The sequence below is a fragment of the Zophobas morio genome, unplaced genomic scaffold (genome assembly GCF_036711695.1).
Source record: "Zophobas morio isolate AGI-343-1 ecotype UQ-CSIRO unplaced genomic scaffold, CSIRO_AGI_Zmor_V1 ptg000058l, whole genome shotgun sequence".
Classification (NCBI taxonomy): domain Eukaryota; kingdom Metazoa; phylum Arthropoda; class Insecta; order Coleoptera; family Tenebrionidae; genus Zophobas; species Zophobas morio.
Genome location: NW_026972163.1, coordinates 7,708,432 through 7,730,191, shown reverse-complemented (window position 1 = coordinate 7,730,191; position 21,760 = coordinate 7,708,432). Strand labels below are relative to the sequence as shown.

Genomic DNA, 21,760 nt, shown 5'->3' with positions numbered 1-21,760 from the left:
AATTTAGAATTTGATATCATTAATTAAATTAGGCACCGTGTCAGTTTTTTCGAAAGTTTAATTACTTTTATCCTAAAAAATTCAGATTTATCAATGAACATACACTATAACCAAAGATTACGTAATGTATTGAACATTCTGTTATGTTCATTTTATTAAAAGTTTATCTCCACCATCGCACCTCTTAACATGATTTTTGTTATTTCACATTAGATATAATTTTAATGTAAACTATAAAAATATAGTTTTCATTAATAAACGTTTGCCATAATTATTTGATTGAACAAATTCATAAGAAAAGGTATTAATTCCCGTTCAAACGAAGCGTTTCTTGCCACCCAACACGTGGCACGTAGTCGGGCGTCTTTACCCCACTGATGCATAATCGCTCTAGCTATTTCTTTCTCTCTTGTGTTGATTACACTCGCGCGCATATGGAAACCTATACAAGACTCCATCCACTCCTTTATTAGGTTTACTGAAAATTACGATTGTAGAAAAAATTGTGTAACCAACACCAGCTCCCTTCGGTCGCTCGTGTAATTAAAATGCCTCGATCATTAATCATTAATCGCGTTCATTACACGACTAGTTGGTTAAATAACTAAGGCTGGCATGTATAATTTATACAACTCAATTGAAAGGGTTGATTGGTCTTTCATTGATGATATATCTTTGAACTGTAATGAGAAATTTAGTAAGTTCCATAATATCTTAGTTATGACGGTTCAGAATTCCTTTCCCATAAAAACATTACCTTATAACAATTTAAACAGACCGAAAATACAATGGTTTAACAATAATCTTAAAAATATGCGAGAGAAGTTACATTTTTTAAAAGAACTTTATAATTTAAACCTAATATCAAAACAAGAATTCAATAGTTACAGAAATAAATACCGTTCTGAGTTGGCTAAAGCAAAAAAAACAGCGCATGATAATTTTATATTAAAAGCTGACAACAAACATAAAGCAGCATGGGATATCATTAAACCCCAGTCAGTACAATTACCACCCACAAATGATTTGACATCCAATGATTTTATAGATTATTTTACTAATGCTCCGGGAAATATTGTAAAAGACTTGCCTCAATCAAATTTTGATCCATGTAATTATATGTCAGTTGTTAATACCTCTCAGTTTAAGTTCAAGGAAATAACATTTAATGATCTCAGACAAATTATTTCTTTAATAAAAAATAGTAATAGTAAAGACGCCTATGATATAAATGCAAAAATGATAAAAGTTTTAACTAATGTAATAATAATTCCACTAACAAAGCTTATAAATCTATGCTTACGAGAATGTGTATATCCGGATGTTTTAAAACTCGGAAAAATAATTCCTGTTTTCAAAAAAGGTACGGATAATCTAAAAAATTATCGTCCAATATCCATAATTCCAACAATTAGTAAAATATTTGAAATAATTCTCAAAAATCAAATAAATAATTACTTTGAACAAAACATGTTATACTGTCATAATCAGTATGGATTTAGGAAGAACCACTCAACTACAATGGCAGTAAATAAAGTAGCGGAAATTGTGTTCAACGCATTTAGTAAGAAAGATCATGCCTATGCAATATGCCTTGATCTAACTAAAGCATTCGAATGTGTCGCACATGATTTACTGTTAAAAAAACTGGAACTTTATGGATTCGATAGTTCAAGTCTTTTATTGTTAAAATCATATTTGACAAATCGGTACCAGTATGTAAATTATAAAAATGTAAACTCAACACGACAATTAATAAGATATGGTGTTCCTCAAGGTTCTGTCTTGGGTCCCATCCTATTCCTAATATTCATCAATGATTTACCAAGCAGTTCTTTCATGACGAACTTTATTTTGTTTGCAGACGATACGACACTAGCGGGTAGTAATCAGGATGTAAAGAAATTAATAAACGAAATTACTCAAGCAGAGAATGAAATCAATACTTGGTTCTTGTCCAATAAATTGTGTAGGAATGAGAGTAAGACTCAAAGATTATATTTTTCTTTACGAGAGCTGGATACTGTTGAGGAAACAATTAATATGCTAGGGATAATATTGGATAAAAAAATGACTTTTGAACAACATATTGTTAAGTTAAGCAAATCAGTATCAAAAAGAATCTACACACTTCGCAGGCTACGACTAGTTGTGTCTGAAAAAACATTAAGAGCAGCTTATTTTGGATATATTCATAACTGTTTATCATATGCAATTTTAGTATGGGGTCATTCTCATCATTTGTTAAAATTATTTGCTATCCAAAGAAAATGTATTCGCATTATAGCCGGGTTAAATTATAGAGATGACTGTAGGGTATCATTTAAAAATTTATGTATTATGACACTACCATCAGCTTATATTTATGCTTGTCTTAGATATGTGAAAGCTAATCCAAATCAGTTTAGATCCCTGGACCATGAGCATCAAACAAGATATAAAGAATGGCTACAAACAGATTTTCAAAGATTAACGAGAACAAGAACAGCTCTACGGTATTATTGTATTACACTATTTAATGTACTTCCAGTGTCATTAAAAGAGTTACCTGAGAATGTATTTTGTAAAGTTGTCAAAGAATTATTAATTAATAACGTTTTCTATTCTACATCTGAGTTTATTAAATTTAAGTTTACGGACATGTGAAACATTTTTTGTAATGATTATCACGAAATATATTATTATTATTATTATTATTATTATTATTCAGTAGTTGTACTTGTATTATTAATGTTTTTAAGTTTCAAAAAAACTTAATTCGTTGTCGAATATTTAACACTAACATGTATTTTTTTTTATTTCTTGCAGCAAATGAGGAAGCTTTTACTCTTGGTTGTAATTTTTATTCAGAGGAAGTTTCTAAATCACCAATGGGTCAATCAGACGAAATCAAGTCTCGCGTAAATCTCGTATGTGATATGGATGAATTTGCACCTGGTTATGTTGACTGCAGCCAAGCAACCGTAATGACCCCTATAGAAGAGCAATTTATGTTAAGTACAAAGTAAGTAATTTTTGTTATGACATTGAATTCGTTTATTACAGAATAATATGTCGAAAAATTGTTTTGAAGTGTCTGTGATCAAGCAGGAGACAAATGAAAAGTCTGTCGGCTACTTTTACGTTTTTTCAATGTTTCATGATCTAAAGCACGAAAAAATTGGTCTCACGTTCAGTTGGTCCGTTTGTCGGCTGTGTTCATTGTTATTAGATAGATAATCTTCGAAACTACTGCACATATTGTTGTCACACTTGATATATATTTTGGGAGTATTGTAGATGGTAAAATGCTAACCAAAATAACGTGCTTGGTCATCCACACAAACAATGCATGAATTAAATTTTATCAAATAAGATACTCCCCCGCTTGCAGTTTGTGAATCCACATATAGTTTTTACCCTAGACATCCAGAATTTTGGAAAAAAAAATCAAAATTGTATTACAACATTTTCCAATTAATTTTGAAACGGCAAAAACCGAATGCACCTGAATCTTGGAAACGTTTTAAGTTTACCGTAACCATGGTAAGTCCTTATCAAAATTCATACGCTTATCTCTCCCCAAAAAAATTCATGACATCATCTCAAAATTTTGTCGCATAACCCATATCTAAAATATGCAAAATATTATGAGTATGACTCTATACTTGTGGTTTTAAAAGCATTAATTGTTTTTAGAACTAGAGCCGTTTGCACGGAATAGAATTACTCCAAAAATTACAACGAGAATTGCATTTTGATATTTTTGATCCAATAAGAACACTGAATTTTGATCACGTGATACTGAATTATTTGATAATTTTGAGGTTCTCGTTGCTTTTTGACATCGATAACACGCTTGTAGCTCAAATTAATAAGTGGAAATTTTTTGACAACTTCAAAAAATTATCAGCGCTGTCAAAGTTGACATTCAAATTTCAAAAATGAAATTGCAAGTGTTTTAAACAACATTTATTACAATTTTATTAAAAACTACTTAGCTGACCCGGTGAACTTCGTTTCACCTACAATTTAATTTTGAATCTGCAAAACCGAATGCTTTGAAAACTTGCAGATGTTTTAAACATATGATAAGCATAATAAAATTTTATTCAAAATATATTTACTTATCCCCTCCAAAAAATTGATGACGTCAGCCCAAAATTTGCCAAATGAATCCTATCTAAAATGTCCAAAATAGGATGAGTCTATACTTGTGATTTATTATTCCATTCATATTTTTTAGATTTGCTTATATAGGGTGACTGAAAAAAATTAATGAATGGGTGAATTAATTTTATTGATTTAATCAGGAACTGCAAAACCGAATGCTCTGAAATCTTGGAGATGCTTTAATGTTATCATAAGCATGGTAATTTTTTGATTAAAATGTATTTGTTCATTCTCCCTAAAAAATTGATGACGTCACCTGAAAATTTTGCTGAATAAATCCTATCTGAAATGTGCAAAATATAATGAGTTTTTACTTGTGATTTATCACTGCATTAATATTTTTTTAGTTTTGCTAAACGGGGTGTCCCAAAACAATTAATCACTGGGTCAATTTATTTTATTGACTGAATCAAGAATTGCAAAACTGAATATTTTGAAATATTGCAGACGTTTTGAAGTTACTGTAAGCATGGTAGCTTTTCAAAATATATCTGTTCATCAAGCCCAAAGACTTGATGACATCATCTCAAAATTTTGCCGAATAAATCCTATCTAAAATGTGCAAAATATCATCAGTATATATTCGTAATTTATCATTGCATTCATATTTTATTTCCCAAGCGTAAGCAAAGGAAGTATTGTAATCGAGTCCGTCGGCCGACTCTCTACTTTTACCTTTTCTCGATCTTTCATGATCCCTAGAAGACGAAGAAATAGGTCTCCCATTTCCGTCTGTCTGTCCGTCTGTCTGCCATCCCGGATTTTTATTAGACAGATAATCTCCGAAAGTACTGGACCGATTGTTGTGAAATTTTGTAGTTATATTAGGAAAATCATGTAGATGGTAAAACGCTAACCAAAATTTGTCTAATCATCCCCACCACTAATGCGATGACGTCACTTCAAAATTGTACATAGTAAATCGCTTTTAAAGTGTATAAAACGACTCCGAATTGAGTTTTTACCCGAAACGTCCAGATTTTTGGAAAAAAAAAATTAAAATATAAATCAACATTTTGAAATTTAATTTTGAATCTGCTAACCTGAATGTTTTGAAATGTTGCAGATGTTTTAAGGCTATAAAGAGCATCATAAATCTTTAGTCAAAATATATTTGGTTATCCCCTCCAAAAACTTGATGACGTCAGTTCAAAAGTTTGCCGAATAAATCCTATCTAAAATGTGCAAAATATGATGAGTATGTACTTGTGATATATCACTCCATTAATATTTTTTGGATTTGCATATACAGGGTGACTCAAAAAAATTAATGAATGAGTAAATGTATTTTACTGATTTACTCAGGAATTACAAAACTGAATGCTTTGAAATCTTAAAGATGTTTTAAAATTATCATAAGCATGGTAAATTTTTTATCAAAATGTATTTGGTCGTCCCCTTTAAAAAAATTTATGACGTCACCACAAAATTTTGTTGAATAAATTCTACCTAAAATGTACAAAATATGGTGAGTTTCTTCTTGTGATTTATCATTCCATTCAAATTTTTTCGATTTGCATATACAGGGTGACTCAAAAAATTAATGAATGCGTGAATTTATTTTATTGAGTTAATCAGGAACAACAAAACCGAATGCTTTGAAATCTTGCAGATATTTTAAGGTTATAAAGAGCATAATAAATGTTTAGTCAAAATATATTTGCTTATCCCCTCCAAAAAATTGATGACGTCAGCTCGAAAGTTTGCCGAATAAATCCTATCTAAACTGTACAAAATATGATGAGTCTGTACTTGTTATTTATCACTCCGTTCATATTTTTTCGATTTGTATATACAGGGTGACTCAAAAAAATTAATGAATGCGTAAATTTATTTTATTGATTTACTCAGGAACTACAAACCCGAATGCTTTGAAATCTTGATGATTCTTTAAAGTTGTCATAAGCATGGTAAGTTTTTGATCAAAATGTATTTGCTCATCCCCCCTAAAGAATTTATGACATCACAACAAAATTTCTCTGAATAAATCCTATCTAAAATGCACAAAATATGATGAGTCTCTCCTTGTGATTTATCATTCCATTCATATTTTTTGGATTTGCATATACAGGGTGACCCAAAAAAATTAATGAATGCGGAAATATATTTTATTGATTTAATCAGGAACTACAGAACGAATGTTTTGAAATCTTGCAAATGTGTTAAGGTTATAAAGAGCATAATAAATTTTTAGTCAAAATATATGTGGTTATCTTCTCCAAAAAACTGATGACGTCAGCTCAAAAGTTTGTCGAATAAATCTTATCTAGAATATACAAAATATGATGAGTCTGTACTTGTAATTTATCATTCCATTCACATTTTTTGAATTTGCATATACCGAGTGACTCAAAAAAATAATGAATGCGTAAATTTATTTTATTGGTTTACTCAAGAACTACAAAACCGTATGCTTTGAAATTCACTGCGAAAAAAAAACACAATAGACATGCAGTCGTCACGTTTCCGACAGCGAGGGAAGTACTGTATAAACTCTTTAGACCAATTTTTTAGATTTGCTTTTACAGTGACTTAAAAAAGTATATCGATCAGTCAATTTATTTTATTGAATAACTCAAGAGTTGCAGAAATGAATACTTTGAGATAAGCATGGTAAATTGTTAATCATTAAAAATTGATGGGACGGGTCACTCGATTTTCGCAGATAATTTTGGAGATACAATACAGTTATTTTTAGTATTAGTTACACTGCACCAATCCAAGGAGATATACGTGTTGATTGTAAATGTTGATTTGGTCATCACAAAATTTTGTGAAGAAAAGACGCAACTCGAAAATGCTGAATCTGTTACATTATACTTTTGGTGCGAAGGAAGTTCTATCGAAAAAACGTTCGATCAGTTGTTTGACAATGGTTGATATAAATAAAACTCAGTAGATGGTCATACTCGCAATACGAAGTATCTACTCGAATATCATATCAAAATATTTCTAGTTTTTCTAGATGATGCTAATACTTCAGCAGGTAACAGTTGATGCTCAAGTAGTATCTCGATACAACAAAAACGGAAAACAGTGACAGTGTTCAACCATCAAGGCAAAAATCGACTCACCAAAATATAAGTTAGTATGGGGTAGACACCTTGAGATGGGAATCTCTATGGCCAGTGTTAGAAAGAACGCACTGCACAATTTATGCATAAATAAACGTTAATTACCTGAAAAGTTTTCGATATTCCTGCTTCTAATGTGTTTTTCAAACTGAATGCACCTTTTGACGACGTTCTTCGTTCATGAAAGTCGCCATGTTTAGTTAAAATTCACTCTTACAACGATCCTACTCGTTTTCTAAGCTGCTTTACAGACAGCTCAATTATTTGCCACGCCGATGCTCATTTTTAGATTAAATGCTCACAAAACGCGTAGATGTTCAATTTGTGTCCGGGGAGATACAATGTTTCCAAGTAGGTACTCAGTACATAGAGTAGATGCTCAAGTATATAAGAGTAATAATGAAGTAGGTACTTCGTACTTCGAATATGAGTATCTACTCGCTTTTATTCATACCACCCAATGTCTCGCTTCAATGTTTGATTATTTTGATTATGAGCACAACGCTGATCAACTTCCATATCCGAATTACCCATGAAATAAATCATTGCGATTTGTACCTGAGGTAGTTCGTCGCACATTTCATTGACTTCGTGGACCTATGTCAGCTTGTCGTCTTCTCGGCGTTGTAATGAACTTCATAAAACGACACAGAATTATTTTCGCAGTCAATAAGATCTGTAAATTTTGTCTTGAGAATTTTAAAAACTGAAAACTTCAAATCAAATCCTCGAATAACGGTAAATTTTGAGGTTTGGTCGAAACCAACAAAGTGAACATAGGTAAATAGAATGGCAGATCAAAATTAATAAGAAACTTTCGCAATGCGTAACTGAATTCACTTTAACGAACACTTTTCTTGAAATAAACGACGTTTTTTGTTACGAAAAAACAAAGAAAGACTTGAAATGCAATAATACTTTTCACAATCGCAAGGAAGAAATAGTTTTGTGTGACACGTCAGTCAGGCGATAGGTCCGTCAGAATTAAAATTCACTCCAAGTGGCGATTCCCGTGCAAAATCTTTTAACCGTCTCATTTTTTATAAATATTCTTACATATAAACCTTCTCCTGACGATAAGGAACACGTAAAAAAAAGAATCGTCCAATTCGGTGCGGCCGTTCTCAAGTTATGAGCGTACATACATTTCGGCGATTCATTTTTATTAATATAGATTTACATTATTACAACTCGTCACTTGAAATGTGCAGTTATTGTAGACAATTTTGTTAGCTGTCTCTTCACTTTCCAATGTTGCACCCTCAGAAGAAAAAGTTCCGCTTGTCACAATAGCATTTTGTGTAGCAGTGCGACCCTGCATATGATCCACAATTTTTTTATGATGTTCCTGGTCCACTTTAAGATAAGGTTTTAGCGAAGTTGTGTTCTTATGACCCGTTATTTTAATGAGCTAATTCCGGCTTTGACGAGATGTGAAACAACTGTCGATCTGGTACTGTGGTTGGTTATTTTAACTTTCTTCGTGTCTATACCTATTTCTTCTGCAGCACATCTCGTCCACTTGTTAATTTCGTTACGTCCTATGGGTGTATTTTTGTACCAAGCAGAGGAACTGGATTTTTTCCAATATGGATTCACAGTTAGAAACAGTCTCTCGCAGGTTATATTCGGGGTTCTCTTTGACAACAGTAAAGTTAGAACACGTACGGGACACATATGAAGATCAGCCTTATTTGTTGTTAACCACTTGCTATCTTCCAAACGATGATTACCTCCCTGTGCTGTTTTACTAAAAATCGGATTGTACTCAATACGTCCTGTTCTTTTTCCATTGTTGTCTGTCTCATAATTAAACAATTCGTTGCCTCTCCACCTCGCCATGCTAATTCATAAGAGGCTAAAAAAAAGATTTTTTTTTGCAATCCATCGGGATTTTCTTCTAAATACAAATTCTTGATTTTCATTAATTCTTCTTCTGTTAGTGCTACTGAACTAACTTTTCTTTTATCAGCTTGTGCCTGCAGCTCTCTACGTTTGGAGTCTCGAGCATTTCGGGCTTTTTTGAAACATAAATCATTGAATGGATTAATAGAAATTTGATATTCGTTGAAAAACTTTTCCTGGACAAGTTTTGCAGTCACATTCCACATCGTTTTCACACAGCTTTCTTTGTAGTCTGATCCATCGACTTTCTTCATGTTATATGCATAATCCATTAAGATATTGCTGATTTCTTCAGGTGTAGTACTTGCTTGCAAAATATAATTCCGTTCAGAGCAAAAGTTTTCAAACTGACTCCACACAGAAGAATGTGATTTTCTTGTATTCTGCGGAACACTGCTTACAATACTATCTCCAATATCTGATAAAGATTTGTCACTAAATCGCATATTCATTATCGTATTTCTACCGTTGACAATACGGCGAAAAAACAGGAAAAAAGTAAACAGCATCAGTGCCATGGTAACCGCGGATCAAAACCAACTTTTTAATTTCAATTCAATTACAAAAATATCATCATGCAATTCTCTAACCGAATTCCCCTCTTTCTCGAAAAATTATCACATAATTTCGAAAAGTCACACACTCGTGCTTCCTGAGGCATACAAAAAGTACTCGTGCACTACGTGCACTCGTACTTTTAAATGCCCCAGCAAGCACTCGTGTTTGACATTTCGAAATTATTTGATAATTTTCCTCGCACTTGGGAAATTATATATGAAAATTCTTGTCAAAATTAATGGTTCAAATTTTACCGAAAAAAATTTTGGATTTGTTCTATTCTTCGATGAAAAAAGTGCTCATTCGTTTAGAACACCATTTGTTTACGTTTTGTTGTCGCGCAAAGTTTTTATCATCATAATTTTCGTGGTAATTTTCACTTATACGAGTAATCATGCAATTGCAGTGATTGTTTTCAGAAATTTTTTCTCGTGCATTCCAATAATGTATTGACTAATTCGCGTGGAACACGATGGTCTAATTACATTGTTGGAATGCACGAGAAAAAGGGATCAATGATTGGACGAAGTTTGCAGATTCGGTAAGAAAATCGTACAGGACACTTCTGTGTCGTATCCGATTTTCATACAACAGTCACACTATCGTTATTAGACAGTTCCACTAAATTAATGTATCAAGATGTAGTTAAAATATTTTTAGCAACCTTCAACAAATTATTACTTCCCGAGGGAAAGCTAAGGAAGTATAGTAATCGGGTCCATCGGACGAACGGCCATTTTTATGTTTTCTCGACGTTTCATGACCCCTACAGTACGAAAAAAGTAGACCCCCGTTTTGTCTATCCGGTGTCTATATTCTGTTATATTAGACACGTGATCTCAGAAACTGCTGAACCAATTTATCGAATTTTGTTTGTAAGTATATTCGAAATATCATATAGATGATAAACACCAACAACAATTTGATGACGTCATTTCAAACAATTCTATGTTTATATGATTAAAATGTTAAACAAAATTATACTCCCATACATGTGGTGTACGAATCTGCAATTTCGCAAAAACATTTGCAGAGTATAATAAGAGCTTACCATTAGCGTACGATGTCCCGATCGTGGCTCAGCGGGTAAGAACTAGGAACGCGGACCGGCGGTCCCGCGTTCGAGGCCAAATTTTTTTTTTTTTTTGGTAACAATCAGCAGATTAATAGTCTGTAGCTAGCACTGGCTGGATCCATTAAAAATGTGTTTTATTAAATAAGCTTTTATTTAATTCCCGTGAAAAGTTAGTTCGAGATAGTTTAGATCTAGCACCAACTAGCACCATTAAATGCATAGCTAGCATCACTTTGCAAATAAATAAAAAAATAATAATAAAAACAAAAGATAGCTCCCGATTTTTTTTATGGTTACAAAAGAGGAGATTAATAGTCTGAAGCTAGTACTGGCTGGATCCATTAAAAAAATGTGTTTCATTAAATAAATTCATATAATAAAGGGTTATTTTTGGGTGAGGGCAATATTGTTAACGCTAACCCCCAAATATAATTTAACAACGAAACCATAGCACCCAGTAGTTTACAGCTTACACCAACTAGTACCATTACTCTTGCAGCTAATATCATTACGCAAATTAAATTAAATAATCGAAAAGCCCTGGAAAAATTACTCGCATCTATTTCAAAGCCTAATTCCCAACAGTGGCCGGAAATAAATTATTTTTGAAAATTAATGCATTACAATAATTACAGTTTTCCATCTTCCATCTATATATATACAGGGTGCGGCATCCAAGTCTGGATATAGGGAATTAACATGGGAATTGGTTTTTATTTTATAACTAGTTGACCCGGTGAACTTCAATATTTGTATTGATTAGGCTGATACGTGTTTAAACTCCATATTAATCTTAATAATAATGAAACTTCGTTTCACCTACAATTTATTTGATTTGATCAGCAATTATCAATCCTACTCAACCTTCCTGGTATCCGATCCAACACAATTTTCAACATTTTGATTAATTCGTTGCTCTGATGAAGAATGTTTTGTAATTTTTATTTCCCGAGCGTAAGCGAGTCGCCCGACTCTCTACTTTTACGTTTTCTCGACCTTTGATGACCTCCTAGAGTACGAAGAAATAAGTCTCCCGTTTCCGTCTGTCTGTCCGTCCGTCTGTCTGAAATCTTTCAGATATTTTAAACATATGATAAGCATAATAAATTTTTATTCATAATATATTTACTTATCCCCTCCAAAAAATTCATGACGTCAGCCCAAAACTTTGCCAAATGAATTCTATCTAAAATGTCCAAAATAGGATGAGACTGTACTTGTGATTTATCATTGCATTCATATTTTTTAGTTTTACTTATAGGGGATGTCTCAAAAAAATTAATCACTGAGTCAATTTATTTTATTCATTGAATCAAGAATTGCAAAACTGAATTTGGAAATATTGCAGACGTTTTGAAGTTACTGTTTACATGGTAGGTTTTTAATCAAAATATATCTGTTTATCAAGCCCAAAAACTTGATGACGTCATCTCAAGATTTTTCCGAATAAATTCTATCTAAAATGTACAAAATATCATCAGTATATTTTCGTAATTTATCATTGCATTCATATTTTTTAGATTTGCTTTTACAGTGACTCAAAAAAATGTATGGCTCAGTCAATTTATTTTATTGAATAACTCAAGAATTGCAGAAAGGAATACTTTGAGATCTTGCAGACGTTTTAAAGTTATTGTAAGCATGGTAAATTGTTAAGCAGAATATTTCTTTATTCTCCCCAAAAAATTAGTGGAAAGGCTCACTCCATTTTTGCAGATAATTTTGGGAATGCAGTACACTTATTTTTAGTATTACACTGTACCAATCCAAGGTGGTATACGTGTTGATTGTAAAAGTTGATTAGGTCATCACAAAATTGTGTGAAGAAAAGACTCAACTCGAAAATGCTGAATATGTTGCATTATACTTTTAGTGCCAAGGAAGTTCTGTCGAAACAACGTTCGACCAATTTTTCGACAATGGTTGGTATAAATAAAACCGAATGCTCATACTCGAAATACGAGGTATCTACTCGAATATCAAAACAAAATGTTTCTAGTTTTTCTAGATGATGGTACCTACTTCAGCAGTTGATGCTCAAGTAGCATCTCGATACAACAAAAAAAGGAAAACAGTGACAGTGTTCAACCATCAAGACAAAAATCGAGTCAACAAAATATAAGTTAGTATGGGGTTGACAACTTGAGATGGGAATCTCTATGGCCAGTGTTAGAAAAAAAGCACTGCACAATTCATGCATAAATAAAAGTTAATTACCTGAAAAATTTTCGATATTCCCGCTCCTAATGTGTTCTTCAAACCGAATACACCTTTTGATGACGTTCCACGTTCATGAAAGTCGCCATGTTTAGTCAAAATTCACTCTCACTACGATCCTACTCGTTTTCTAAGCTGCTTAACAGACAGCTCAGTCATTTGCCACGCCGATGCTCATTTTTAGATTAAATGCTCACAAAACGCGTAGATGCTCAATTTGTTTCCGGGAAGATACGTTTCCAAGTAGGTACTCAGTACATAGAGTAGATGATCAGGTATATAAGAGTAATACAGAAGTAGGTACTTCGTACTTCGAATATGAGTATCTAGTCAGTTTTATTCATACCACCCAATGTCTCGCTTTAATGTGTGATTATGAGCACAACGCTGATCCACTTCCGTTTCCGAATTACCCATGAAACAAATCATTGCGGTTTGCACCTGACGTAGTTCGTTGCACATTTGATTGACTTCGTGGACCTATGTCAGCTTGTCGCCTCCTTAGCATTATGATCTTCATAAAACGACACAGAATTATTTTAACAGTCAATCAAATCTGTAAAATTTGTCTTAAGAATTTTAAAATATTGAAAACTTGAAATTAAATCCTCGAATAATGGTAAAGTTTGAGGTTTGTCGAAACCAACAAAGTGAATAGAATGGCAGATCAAAATTAATAACAAACTTTCGCAAAGTGTAACTAAATTCAAGTTAACCAAGACTTTTCTTATAATAAACGCCGTTTTTTTTACGAAAAAACAAAAAAACGATTTGAAATGCAATATACTTTTCACAATCTCACGGAAGAAATAGTTTTGTATGACACGTCAGTTAGACGACAGGTCCATCAGGAACGCCAGCTATTGAAATTAATTCAGAGTGGCGATTCCCATACAAAATTTTTAGAATTTTTAGATTTTTTCATAACTATAAACAATATTTGAAAAATTAAAATAAGATTTGAGGGAACTCGTTATATTATTTTCATTAATGACACGCTAACCCTAATCAACTTGAAGGCATACCAAAGATAATCTCAACGCGCCTTTGTTTTGCTTTGACTGACGTCTAATGTTTGACAACTGAGAACAGAGTAGTTTGTATGGGAAAAGAAAAGTGTTGTTTTTAGTATTTTCCTCGTAGTTTTTATGTTTTTTCTCTCCATAAGAACCTTCCTTGTGCCTTAACAAAAATATGAAAAAAAAATTAGCCGAATTGGTCGAGCCGTTCTCGAGTTTTGCGCTTCGCAACACATTTGGCGATTCATTTTTATTTATATAGATCGTATTTTGAAATTCGCGTCCGATCCGATTTATCGCGAAATGTTCCGTCGCACTGTCGAAGTTCGGTGATCGCGTCTTTGAATTAATCATGCAAAATCAAAATGTCAAAGTGAAATTAGAAATTATTCTCAGAAATCAACGCACAACTCAAACTGAATTATTTTACCCACTGTGATGATTATTGTAGGACAAATTATAAACGGAATAAATGCACAAATTGATCCATTCATTCGTCATAGTGCGCGACCCCGTCAAACGAGCCATCTCGAACTACACTCAGACCGTATCCAAAAAGCCCGAGATGAAGACTTCGAGCAGCTGGTCTTCCTCAAAACTCCATCGGCAGCATTGTGACATGTCCTGGGAGCCCTCAAGCTGGGAATGTACTCGCGCTGCCTCACTCAGTAATCACTGAACGACTCAAATTGAATTATTTTATCCAATATGACTATTATTGTAGGTCAATTTAAACGGAATAAATGCACAAACTGCACAAAATATTTTATTAGATTATGCTATGTTCTACTGCAATTAGATGAAAACGCGAGGGCCCGCTTGTTCTTCAACGGTTAATTTAATTAGTAGGTAATTTGGGTAAATGTCACACTTTTTTTTCGAATCACTAAAGATTGGAAGTCAATCGATTTTACATTCGTTAAGCAGGGATGGAATTTTTGCCGCCTGGAAGCATGTTCGTTACAAGAAATTTTTGAGAGAGAAATGTAGAACTTTGACTCATCAACATTTTAAAGTATACAACCCCTAAATCCTTAACATGCGATGTACGTGACAATGAAACATTGTCGATACTATATTTATATTCTATAATTTGTTTCGCTAAGCTATATGATAAGATGTAACATTTTTCCAAATTTAAAGAGAGATAGTTTCTTTTATACCAAATAAAAATTTTATCCAGGTCAGGCTGAAGTTCTATACAATCTTGGTAGCAGGTAATCCGACGATACAATTTCAGGTCATCAGCATATAGAAGAGCTGAAGATTTAATGTCCTTCACTATGTCATTAATGAAGATATTGAAGATGAGTGGACCAAGAACCGAGCCTTGAGGAACACCCGAAGTGGCTATAAAAGGTAGAGAACAAAACCACGGCATTCAACAAAACAACTGCGACCCGAAATATAGCTGCAGATTATGGAGCACATATTGTCCGATAAATCAGAATTGAGGAGTTTATTTTGTAGGATGCCGTGATCTAAGCGATCGAAAGCCTTCGAAAAGTCCGTGTACACGACATCAGTATGAAGACCACTGTCTAGACTTTCAGAAATAAATTGACATATGGATGTTAAATTGGTGGCTGTAGATCGCCCCTGTACAAATCCGTGCTGACAATCGCTGATATGATTACTAATCTGATGAGGCACAGTATCAAACAGGAGGGATTCAAAAACTTTGGAGAAATTGTCTAGAATTGTTGGGCGTTAATTTTCAATAATTGAGCGATCGTCCTTTTTAAATAAAGGAATAATTTTAGAAATTTTCCAGATATTAGGAAAGGTTTGCGTTGAAATAGCTAAGTTATAAAGAAATTTTAATGGTTTGCAGAAGACATCCGCACAGTCCTTAACTAAAAATGCCGGAATCATGTCCGGTCCAGCAGTAGACTTAGGTTTCAAATCTTTTAGCTTTTTGAAAACTTTTTCGTCTGAAAAGGTAGCTGCTAAGATGCTACTCTGAAAAAGAGAACCATTAGTTGCTGTAACATTGTGAAAACTTGATTAAAAAAAAAAGTCGTTTATAAGAAAAGAGGCCCTAAGTTTTTCACAGGTAAAATGACATCGTCTTCTGAGACTCTCCCACTCAGAGTGGCCGAGAAGTTATATTATATCTATGTTGGCAATTTAGCTGTAGATACGGAATGTCAGGAGATTAACACATTCCTTACGGATAAATTCCCGCTAAATAAATTTGAAATAGAAAAGTTACCCAGAAGAGAGTCAGCGAAGAGTGCTGCTTTTAAAATTGGAGCGAATGAATCCTTATTGCCGGAATTACTCAGGGAAGACAACTGGCCAGTTGGACTGAAACTTAAAAAGTTTCATTTTTTACGGAAACTGTCAAAAGGCGGTCAGCAGGAGTAGCTCATAGTGGTAGTTTAGGTAGTGGTAAGTAGCTAAAAATTTACTATCAGAATGTTAGAGGAATAAGAAGCAAGCTGAGGAATGTGTACTGTGCGTGTTTAAGTGAAAGTTATGATGTAATAGTCTTAATAGAAACGTGGTTATCCCCGGTCATTAATAACAATGAAATCCTTGATAGTCGATATATGATTTTTAGAAACGATCGAAATAATACCAATATTACAAAATCAGATGGTGGAGGAGTATTGATAGCAGTGCGTAAATCATTTCAAGGTTATCAAATATCTTTAAACTGTGAATCTGTTGAACAAATCTTTGTTAAGGTCTATAATAGCGTATGCTCATTTGTGATATGTGCTGTATATTTGCCTCCTACCATAGGTATTGACAAATATTCTAGTCATGTAGAAGTAGTTACAACAATTTGTGATAATATGCCTGATTGTCAGTTTATTATATTAGGTGACTACAACTTACCAAATATAAAATGGCAATCATTTGATGATAATAATGACTTTATTCCATCTGCTTGTGCGGGAAAGCGAGAAGAGTGAATATGCGATGGCTTTGCATTATGTAATCTTCGCCAGTTCAGTAATATCAAGAACAATTGTGGTAATGTGACTTATGCTTTGCTAACTGTGATAATTTAGAATTGTCATTATGTGATAATCCAATTGTACCTGTAGATTTTGGTCATCTGCCTTTTGTTGTTAATTGTGATTTGGACTCTTCTAGTGTTAATTCCAATAATGGTAATGTGATATGCTATTATGATTTTAAAGCTGCTTCTTATAATGATATCTGTACTTATATCTCCAATATTAATTGGGAAACTATTTTATGTGATTGTGATATTGATAGAGCTGTAGATATATTTTACCAACATATTTATCAAGCATGTGAATATTTTGTGCCTATGAAATGTAAGATAAGTTCAAGTTATCCTAAATGGTTTACACCTAACATCTTAAATCCAATCAATGCCAAAAAACGAGCTCATAAAGAGTATAAGCGTACAAGGAGTATCTTTGAATATAACAAATTTTCTTACTTAACGAGGGCATGTAAACACAGCATTGAAAAAGCTTATAGTGATTATATTAAAAAAACTGAATCTAATTTAATCACCAATCCGAGTACTTTCTGGAAATTCATTCGTAATAAATTATCTGATAATGATATGCCTCTGTCCATGAAATATGGCGAAAAATACATTTCCAGTTATGAAGACGTATGCGAAGTCTTCAATCAATATTTTTTATCTTTGTATTCTGACATTACTATATCAAACAATTACAATGTAGTATATGATTGTAATGTTAATGTGAGCGATATGTACATTGAATTAAGTGATGTTCTTGATGCTTTGGCTAGATTAGATCCCAACAAAGGGGCAGGGCCTGATAATGTACCTCCAAGGCTTTACAGGGAATGTAGATCTTCATTGGCTCTTCCTATGCAAATTATTTTTAATTTATCCATGTGATCAAGTGTGTTTTCTCAAATGTGGAAAACAGCTCACGTTGTACCGGTTCATAAATCTGGTAGCAAGTCAAATGTGGAAAATTATAGACCGATCTCCATCTTATCTGTCCCCACTAAAATCTTTGAATCGATTGTTTCTGCGTATATATCTTCGATTTTTAGTAATATTATAACTACCAATCAGCACGGGTTTTTTCGTAAACGTTCAACATTAACTAACCTTCTGCCCTTTACTAATAAAATAAGCATGGCTATGTCTAAGGGCCTCGAAGTACACGCCGTCTATACAGATTTCAGCAAAGCCTTTGACAAGGTCCATCATGGTATACTAATTGGGAAATTATCCGCGTATGGAATTAAAGGTTCTTTGTTAAGATGGTTTAGGAGTTACTTAACAGGTCCAGTACAACAAGTCAAATTAAATCATTGCCTTTCAAATAGTCGGCGTGTACCGTCAGGGGTTCCCCAGGGCTCGATATTAGGCCCTTTGCTGTTTTCGATATATGTCAATGATATTGGTAACCATTTGTTCTGTGATTTTAGCTTATTCGCGGATGATTTGAAAATATATGCAGTCATCAAAAACTCCAATAATGCTGCACGTCTACAAAGGGATCTAGTCACACTATCTGACTGGTGCGATAATAATATCATGGTTTTAAACCATGACAAATGTCATGTAATAAATTTCAGTAGAAAACAATCACCGTCGACTCCTGCTTATTTACTTAATGGGAAATTTCTTAAAGTGTTATTTGATCAAGGACCTGGGTATATTTTTGGATAGCAAGCTTTCTTTTATATCCCATCATGAGCACATAGTAGCTAGAGCAAACAGAATGCTAGGATGCATTAAAAGGTACTGCAAAGATTTCAATAACTTACGTACTCTGGTAATTTTGTATACTACATATGTACGCTCCATTCTAGAGTATAGATGCGTAGTGTGGGCCCCCTATTACAAAACATATGTTGATAGACTTGAGTTAGTTCAAATTAAATTTGTCAAGTATATATCTCGTCGTCTTCCTCTCAATATCTGTAAATGTCCTGACATGTCAATGACTTATTTAGGGTTAAGTAAATTAAATGATCGCAGAACTTATTTAAAAATCTGTTTTATGTATAAAATTTTAAACAATATTTGTGACTGTCCTGGAATTTTAGGTCTTATTAAATTTAATGTGCCTCAATATGTTATTAGGAAATCTCCGTTGTTCTATTTTGATACATGTAATCAGTTTTATGCGCTATTCTCTCCCTTAAATGGAATTCTTGCAAGTTGTAATACTGTTTGCTACAATGTTGATTTCTTCTGTAATAAGTTTTCCTCTTTTAAACTGTCCGTTCGTTCTATAGCGTTAGATTAACAAATATGATGTAAAGGTAAAAAACCGTTAATAAACTTTATTATTAATAAACGAAAGACAGATTTGAAGTGATCTGCAAAAGATCGAACTAAATTCTCACCTCCAGCAATTGACTCATCCTTGTATGTCATGTTAGAAGGGATGCCCGGCCTTTTTAGTTTTAAATTGACAAACTTCCAGAATTCTTGAGGATTCGCTGTAATGTTTTTTTCTGCGTGTAAAATAAACTCTTTATAGGCACATTAAATTTCTTTCTTGACAATTCGTCTCAAGTTCTCAAATTTTTCTTTATCGGTACGCAGCCCTGATTTTTTAGCTTTGTTCCAAAGATGAGATTTTAGTTTAATTAACTTTGTGACTTTAGGTGTAAACCAAACAGGGTAAGTTGAGGAACGACATTTATTTTTGGGTACAAAACGTTCTATTATATAATCGAGATGTTGATAAAAAGCTGGGCATGCTAAGTTGACATCACAGTAGTTCAATAGAAACTCCCAATTAGTATGAAGAAGGTATAATGCTGGAAAATTAGCCTTGCGGAAGTTAAAGTACCATTCGCAACCATTAACCAAGATTCTGGACTTCTTATACAGTTTTGTTTCAATAGACCACTCGAGACATGGGTGATATACATCTTCTCGAGCCAAAGGTTCTGCTGCACGATCAACCGAGATGTGATTGTTCGCTATGACAAAATCAAGTGTTTGATTAAGACTATTACTAATTTTGTTACATTGCTGTAGAGAAGGAAACTGCAGAAAGTCAAAAAAATGCTTAACGAGGAGTGGTAAATTATAAGAGTTGTGAATTTGACTGTAGGCAGGTAAATTAAAAGCACCAACAATAAGTATGTTAGACTCATACAGACAGTTAAGTTGACAAATGACATCAAAAAGCAGAGCATAGTTTTCATAACTTAGCGAGAGAGGAATGTAAATAACTAGAACATAAAGGGTAGAGTGATCCAAATAAATTTTAATACCAACAATATCAACGGCTGGTACAATAGAAAAGTGGTTATCAAACTGTAAACGTTCCGTACGAAGGGATGAGTTAACTGCAATTAGTACACTTCCCCCTCTAGACAGATATGTTCTTTCAAAATCTCTATTAGTGCGATAAACATTGTAAGTAGGTGGAAAAATTTCGAGATCCTCAATGTTGTTATTAAGCCATGTTTCTGTTAAGAGAATCACATCATATGCATTGTCTGAAACATTTAAGTAAAATGGCGATAATTTATTTTTTATGCGGCGAATATTTTGATAATAAAAATGTTATACTTTCGGATTAATACTATTGATGGAGTTATTTAGTCAAGACAAGTCGGTGAGAAGGGGCTTAGGTTTTGAAGTTTCAATAGGTGTTGACATATTAGCCACACCCTGTTTAATTTTGGCTTGGGCAGATTTATAAGCGAAACAATGCTTGTAATCCCAAGCAGCATGGGAAGTATTAATTTCCAAGTGTTGCAAATTGCGAATAGATAAACAGTTAGAGCAACAGAGTTTAGTATTATCATTTCTTTGATTTGGACAGCTTTTTAAATTATGGGATTGTGCACATAGGGGCCAATTCCAAGTTGGCCAGTTGCGCCGGCGCAAGTCACTGGTGCAGTGCAACTTTGTAATGCTGATTTGGGTATCAAATGCTGGTTGCCAGTGGTGACGGAATAAACAAACGCACTTGTGTCGAATTTTCCATTGCAATTTGCACCATGGAGTTCCGGCACCTCTAGTAGGCAGTGCAAGTTGGCACAATTTATCTCGAAAAATTGCGGTCGTCTGTCAAGTTATAGCGGGTGTTGCTGTTAATTTATTCAAAAATTCTAGTGAAGGTGAGGATAAACGACGAAAAATTACCGAGAGAGCTAAGATGTCGTTGTTACACCCTCGTTGCATTAAGGGAAATTTTGAACTTGAAAATTTACAATAACTGTTGGCGCAAATCGGTGGTGCAAAGTTGAGTTGCGCCGGCCAACTTGGAATTGGCCCCATAGAGGACACAGGTTCTTTTTTACATTGACCAGAACCGTGATTATAACCATTACAATTAAAACACCTTAAAATCGTGAGAGCATCAAAAACGCTACACCCATTGAGACCTATAAGCAAATGGCCGTTATCAAGTAGATTTTTATAAGAATCAAGATCGACTAGACACTCTGCTTCAAGCGTATCTTTGGACTTAGCGGTAGATGAAATTTTTTGCACCTTACATAGTGCATCCTTTGAAAAGAGATGAGAATTTTGTGATAAGGCGTAACTAGCAATCTCGTCTTTGTTCAGTCCTTCAGGAATACCAACTATACGTACACGAGGGAGAATTGTAGTTTTCTTTTTAACATTATAATTATTAGATAGATTGTCATCCGCGATACTGATATCATTTTGTTGTTTATTTGCGCATTTAATTAATAATCCACCATTGGAAACGACTTTGACTTTATTGATTTCCATGTTAGAGGGGAGAGGTTTAAGTGTTTGAAGAATTTCAGATTTGGTCTGCTTTACTGATTGAGATGAATTTTTT

General features: G+C 33.5%; 1 protein-coding gene across 8 annotated transcripts in view; it reads left to right on the top strand.

The window, feature by feature from the left end:
- LOC135143098 (uncharacterized protein) overlaps positions 1-21,760 on the top strand; it is a 342,333-nt gene that overhangs the window by 103,203 nt on the left and 217,370 nt on the right. For all 8 annotated transcript variants that reach the window (XM_064074952.1, XM_064074959.1, XM_064074954.1 and 5 more), the window contains exon 3: positions 2,809-3,004. In XM_064074952.1, the coding sequence (XP_063931022.1) occupies positions 2,809-3,004 (196 nt within the window). The remainder of the gene's footprint in view (positions 1-2,808; positions 3,005-21,760) is intronic.